The sequence below is a fragment of the Orcinus orca genome, chromosome 12, assembly GCF_937001465.1.
Source record: "Orcinus orca chromosome 12, mOrcOrc1.1, whole genome shotgun sequence".
Classification (NCBI taxonomy): Eukaryota; Metazoa; Chordata; class Mammalia; order Artiodactyla; family Delphinidae; genus Orcinus; species Orcinus orca.
Window position 1 is genome coordinate 15639787 of NC_064570.1, and position 6787 is coordinate 15646573.

The window sequence follows — 6787 nt, forward strand, 5'->3', positions numbered from 1 at the left end:
ACCCATAAGACTGACTTGATATACGTTAAAATGAGGAAGTATTTTCTGCATTCTAAATGAAGCCCAAATTTCTGAAAAAAAGTCACTTAGGATCTTATTACCTGGCTTTCTTTGGCCCATGAATGCACATGATAAAACTAATAGAATATTCTCTTTTCCAGTATTTATGCTACTAGTTGATAAGAACTGACACTCTAAATAGAATAAGAATAATTTCAATTTATTTGCAGAGATAAATAAGGATACAAAAACTATAAATTATCATAATGCTTACAAATTTAAGTGCCTACTGAAGAAGGTCTCCACTTTAATGTCTTATAAGGAACTCAAACCAAACATCTCCCCAAATAAACCCCTGCTCTCCCACACTTCCTTGCATCCCCCCACCCCCCCCCAAAATTCCTGCTGCTCACTCGTTTCCAACTCAGAAAATGGCAAATCATTCCCATTGCCCAGGTCTAAAACCTTAGTGTCATATCCTCGACTGCAGTCTTTCTCCTACACCGCAAATCCAAATCTAGCACGTTCTATTTTCTCTGTCTAGAATGCCTGTTCCCCAGCTCTACCTGCATGGCTTGAATTTCTTCCCCGTCACCAAATCTTTACTCAAATGACACCTTAGTGAGGCCTTCTTGCCTACAACTGCAAACCTACTACGCCATATGCCCTATCCTCCTTCCTTACTTTGCCACTTATCATGTGAACATATATTTTATTTGTCTGCTCCCACAAGAAGTAAGCTACAAGAGAGAATAGATGTTTGTTTCTCATTGCTGTATCCCCAGCGTCTTGCATATAGAAGATAGTCAAATATCAGTTGACTGATTTGACAAATTCTATATACATTATACATGCAAAATGACACAATCAAGGATGCAAAGGAAATATAAGTAGAAATAACTGATGGATTAGGGTAGTGGACTGAATTTCTTTTACAAAAATAAAATAGGTAAAAGAACAATTGTTAGCTTTGTTTTAAGTGGCCAGTACAGCATTTGAAGTCTGTTAAGAGTTCACCTTCCACAAACACTCTGGCTTGGACATCCCTGCTCTAGGAGACCACCTCTGTCAAGCTCATCCGCTCCTGCCCCCTTCTTTTCCTTTTCCCATGGCGTGAAATTATCCCAACAAAAGTAGAAAATAAACTCTAATATAAACATTACTTGAATTGTCCCATTCCCTGGAATAAGTAGGCTCACAGTTGTTTTGAATTAAGTTAATTTGTTTCATGAGTACCTTATCAGCCTATAATTATAAAATAATACTTTTCATTTCTAAAGACCTGTAATGTCCAACATGTGGCTAGTAGTTAAATTTAATTTAAATAATACAAAAATCCAGCTCCTCAGTTGTGCTAACCACATTTCAAATGCTCCATGCCTCATGTAGCTGGCGGCTATGGCACTGAACAGCACAGATACAGACATTACAAGCAGCTCTGTTGGGCAGGACTGCTACAGACTTTTTTCCTAAAATTTTATTTTAAAGCATAAAACTGATTCAACTACAACACTGGCAGGGTTTAATCTTGTAATTTTCAGTTCTCTATGTCAGTGATTCTCAAGTGTGGTCCCCAGACCAGCAGGAGCATATTACTTAGGAACTTGTTAGAAATACAAATTATCAAGAGCCCCAGCAATCTGTCTTAATTTGTTTTAACAAGCTCTCCAGATGATCCTGGAGATTTTGAAGCATGCTCAAGTTTTAGACCACTGTTCTCAGTCACTTAAGAGCATTTATCATCACAACATAAGCTATGAGACATTATGAGATGTACCATTAGAGTCTAAAGTACTCTGTAAATGATATATCAAGTATGAAATCATAAACAATCATTTCTATTATGCTTTATAAAAGAAAAGCCTCAGTAGGTATTTTCAATAAAATAATTATAATAATATTAAAATGAAACCAATCGTGAACTTTATTTCGTTAAAAAAAATTAAAACTAATTTGCTTCCTCTTCCAATTTGCAGACCCTTTTTCACTTCAATATCAGCATAATCACATTTTAATCTTTTTCTAAAGATTTAGTTAGAAGTCTTAGGAAGAATACACAAGGGTGGAATAACCTGTAAAGAGTGAGAAATTTTCAATTTGTGCCAACTGAAATTCTCCCTTGAACAAATATTACTGTTGTAACAAACTAATAAATAAAAATGAAATCTGGGGCTTCCCTGGTGGCGCAGTGGTTGAGAGTCCACCTGCCGATGCAGGGGACACGGTTCGTGCCCTGGTCTGGGAAGATCCCACATGCCCGCGGAGCGGCTGGGCCCGTGAGCCATGGCCGCTGAGCCTCCGCGTCCGGAGCCTGTGCTCCGCAACGGGAGAGGCCACAACAGTGAGAGGCCCGCGTACCAAAAAAAAAAGGAATCTATTGGCTAGAACCAATTCAGCAAGAAGTTGAAACTAAAGTTGCACAAGTGTTACAAAAGAAGCTAAACAATTTGAGCACTCTTATTTCCTCTTACCAATCATAGCTCTAGTATAAAATGAAACATCCACAATATCAACATCCATGTATGTTAAATATTTCTCATTAAATTTTCTGATAGGAAAACATCCTTAGAAATTTCAGCTAAGAATAGTAATGCAATACATTAAAGTAATTACAAAACCACTGGGAAAAGATCTAGTTTTGGCTGACTACAAATTTGGCCCAGAAAGGAGAGACTTTAAGAGCCTGATTGATTACAATTTCTGCCACAGCCAAGTGTCTACTGCGATAACCTACCGGTGGAAAATTACTTAATCACAATTCAAGTACAGAATGTTTCAGGTGTGTATGCTGTACTAGCAGGCACTAGATCATTTGAAGAAATTTTATTAAAATATTTACAACATATTGAGCTGCTGTTCGATCCATGGGAACCTAAATCACACTTAATATTGTCTCAGCACATAAATTTCCACTTCCAATCAAATATCCTTCCATAAAGTGAATACTGGCAATGCTTGACAGGATTTTTTAAATCTAAACATTCATTACTAAACGCTAAGGAAACAAGTTTTAAATACTGGTTAAAAAAAAGTCAAATGACTAATATTAAGTATTAATACTAACCATGTGCCAGCCAATACTATTTATTTCTCTCACTAATCTTGGTATTCCTAGTATAGATCCAAGCATATAATATATATTTAATTGGCATTTATGAAACAAGGAATGATTATTAAATTAAATAGTTTGAGGATTCAAAGATACAAAAAAAAAAAAAGCCCCAGCCATCAAGGAGGTTACAAATTGAATTAAGAAACATGACAAACACATGAAAAGCTAAATAATCCATAACAATTAAAAATACCACGTGGCAGGATTGTGATTATTTGCAAAGTCAGTGCAAAGAAGAGTGCTATAAATTCTGACCAGAGTGAGAGTATGATGGACTGCCGTCCTTCTGGTATCCCGACCAGACGGCGACACTACATTTCGATTAAAATAAGAAAGTGACACAGCACTGGTCCCACCCTAAAATCATCATCAGAGGAAGGAATACAATTACTAAAGATAATGGTGTAAAGAAACTTCCATACAAGGCTTTTAAAGCATATGGTAGCCCTGAAAAAAGTTTGAACATTCCACATACACAATCGTTTGCTGGATCCCAGGACCTCTAAAGGCTCCTGAAATACGCTGTCCCTCAGGAAGAGCATCTCCTAGTTATCTCTTCCTCCGCCCCCCACGTAGCTTTCCACTGGACAGCCGCCCCAGAAATTTCTCCCAGCATCCGCAATGACATTACTTTCATCTCCCTCTCCCTCCCCTCGCCAGTATCAGACGGTGGCATCTCCCGCCAGAGGAAAAAACGAAGGGCGGGGGAGGCAGAACCGGGGAGAAAGCTTGCAGCTAGGTCGACTGATATGACAGAGGAGGAAGTGAGAAGACGCGGGGGTCGAGGGCGGGGTCCCCTTAGTTCCAGCCCAGTCTCTACGAGCCCTGGCCAACAGCCCACTCCCCAAGGCACGCCCCTCGCCCGCCGGACCCGGACAGGGAGGTGGCGGACTCGAGTGACAGCCCCACCACCTGTGCCGCGCCCCCTTCCCCAGGCCCGCGGGGAGACGCCTGCCCCTGCCCCACTAGCAGCGGCCCCTGGCTCTTTCTCTCTAGTTCCCGTGCACGTCGCCGATGAGTGACAGGTCCCGGGGGAGGCAATCGCCAGCGCTTGCCGTTCGGGACCGCTGGTGCAACCGCGCGCCGAAGCCCTCCAGCAGGCACAGGGGTATACGGAACGTTCCGGACGGCCCACGGGATCCGATTCAGGCCTGGCCTTCCCCAGTTGCCCCACACCGGGCGGGGGTGGCACTTACTGCGGAGGTTGTGGATTAGCTCCGAGTGGCTGGCGCCGCCGGATTTCCAGGCCATCGCTAAGCACACCCGGAGCAGGTACAGAACCACCTTCAGCGCGGCGACAGTGCCCAGCAGCTTCCCCAAGAGTGAGACCACCTCCCACACGGTCACCGCCCCGCTTGCGTCCCCGCTGTAGCCGCCGCTGCTACTGTCGTCGCCGCCGCTGCCGCCACTGCGCGCTCCCGGCATCCCCCGCGGCACGCATACGTTTTGTGACGCCGCGCGGACTCGGGTGCGGCCGGGTGGGGCAGGAGGCGGGGGTGGCCTCATGCGCTGCCGCCCGCGTGAGGGGCCGCTGCGGCCACCCGGGAGTGGCGGGTTGGTCCCGCTGAGTCAGCGCCACCAACACCGCCACCTCTGAGTGGCCTTTCTGAGGCCTCGGGCTGCGCAACGCCTCCTTGCTGAGTTTGTCCTGTGGTCAGGCGGGGTGGGCCCTGGCGCGGTCGGTGGTGAGCCTCACTGCGGCTCTGGTCACCGAGCGCGGTGGCGGGATGGCAGGGCGGACCTCATTCCGCTGCTGCCGGTGGCTTCGCAGTCGCAGCTAGATCAGCTGTTGAGAGCGGCGGGTCTGCTCCTATATCTGTCCAGATTGTTAGACGGTGGGCTTCCTTCGTCCTGCCTCACCCAACCCAATGAATGACTTAATATTTAGGTTGGTTGGAGACAGAGCTCCCTATGGTGGAACCTCGATAATCTTAATAGAACTGGAGGGCAAAGGTCTTCTCTAACCCGAGTACTCCAGCCTCTGGCTTGTGACAAGTACGTTAGTGTTTCGTTAGCAGAGACTTTGGGACCCTGATTTGTTCTCAACTCTAAAGCACAAATTCAGAGAGTGGAAGAATACCGAGACCTGGGGTGGGGGGGTGGAGCGTGGGGAATCCTTTGCTCCTTAGGACAGCGCACTTGGTTAAAAATACTACAGTATCCTATGGCGAATGTGTTATTCGCCCAACACAAGTGTGCGTTTTCAGCTATTTAAGCCTCACAAATTCCACCGTTAGACTGGACACCAGGTTTGTTGCTATCAGCTGTGCAAGACATTGAGTGAGAAGCTGACAAGGAACATTGCCTGTAGCATCCAACTTGCTGACTCCTGATCAGAACTGAGACTGGAAGAATCCAGTCACATTTAGTCCAATACACTTTTAAGGAAGGAAACAAAGCTATGTCAAGACATCGATGCTATGCGTCAGCAACAATTTTCGTATTCTAACCAGACCTTAGCAAATGTGGTATCTAGTCTACTTCCAATCCTAAATATACTTATATATTATTTCCCTGTGTTCTGCGATAATAAATGAAACAGTATTCTTTACTTCAATATTGGGAATAAAATTGTCAGTTTGGGACTAATAATTTTCTATTTCATCTCTCTGCTGTTCCCTAATAGTCTTCCAGTTAAAAACAAAACAAAACGACACCAGTCAGCTTTCAATAAGAACCTGAAAACTCTCTAAAGCTGACCTAGATGGACTGCATTTCCATGAGGTGCCTCCATAAGCTGTGGCTAGGAAATAGGACTGCCGATATCAGTTAGAAAAGAAATCATGGCCCCTTTTAAAGAAACAAGCAACACAGTTATGAATATAGTATAAAGGAGTTTTTTTTTTAAGATGAATAAGTCATACCTCTTGTATGTAATAAGATTTACATTCAAATTGGGGAGATTTGCATCAAAAGAAAATTAGCAACAGGGGGCAAAATATAAGTGCTATTAGTGGTCTAGATATTAAGGGACATGTTTATTTAGATCATCATGGGCTGGAGTAACAGGAAAAGATAGAGGAAAGAACGGGTGCTTGAAAGATGGGCAGGATTCTAAGAGGAATTTTTTTAAAAGCAGGGGAGAGTGTATCATAGGTCTAATCAAAAGCACGAAGGAACCTAAGGCTCTGATTCCTGAGCTGTCGACGTCACAATTAAAAATCATTCTTAATTATATACATAAATGAATTGAGGATGGTCACAGAGGCAATGGGAGTCCAAATTAGAACTGGGGTCCTCAGAATTGCAACCCCAGTTTCTGACAGTGTGTATTAACAACGTTGAAGAAAAGGATTTGTTTGGGGGACGGGGAGGGAGAGGTTTTGAATAACAAATTGGTACGTTGACGGACGTACTTCCAGGAGAATTTATGAATTTTGAATATTTTCTATGCGCGGTGAAATGCAAGACAATGTTTAGGTGTGGCTACTAGGTCGTTTCTCTTGCATTGATTTTGTTTTGGTTTTGCTCTTAAATTTGTCTTACATTGCAAAGTTATTGCACAAATGTATTGTCTCGGTGTTTCTATATCGTTTGCAGATTAGGAGCAGGTCCTACAGCACAAGAACGGGAAACACCCTTGCCTGGGTTCAGAGCCTCCTGGGTGGGGCAGGGCGTCCCAGCTACCTCCCACTTGAGGGTTGGTGGTTCGTTCCCGCACTGCCTACAGAGGAG

At 43.9% G+C, this 6787-nt stretch overlaps 1 protein-coding gene across 4 annotated transcripts in view; it reads right to left on the reverse strand.

The window, feature by feature from the left end:
• Positions 1-4571, reverse strand: part of PCMT1 (protein-L-isoaspartate (D-aspartate) O-methyltransferase) — a 48333-nt gene extending 43762 nt beyond the window's left edge. For 3 of the 4 annotated variants that reach the window (XR_007470428.1, XM_049695157.1, XM_012536823.3), the window contains exon 1: positions 4309-4552. Coding sequence is in view for 3 of the 4 variants with exons in the window: in XM_049695157.1 (XP_049551114.1) it covers positions 4309-4537 (229 nt within the window). In the remaining variant the exon portion in view is untranslated. Of the gene's footprint in view, positions 1-4308 lie in introns of all 4 variants that reach the window. The other variant, XM_033405113.2, reaches the window with a different exon arrangement.
• Between the last annotated feature and the right edge of the window lie 2216 nt (positions 4572-6787).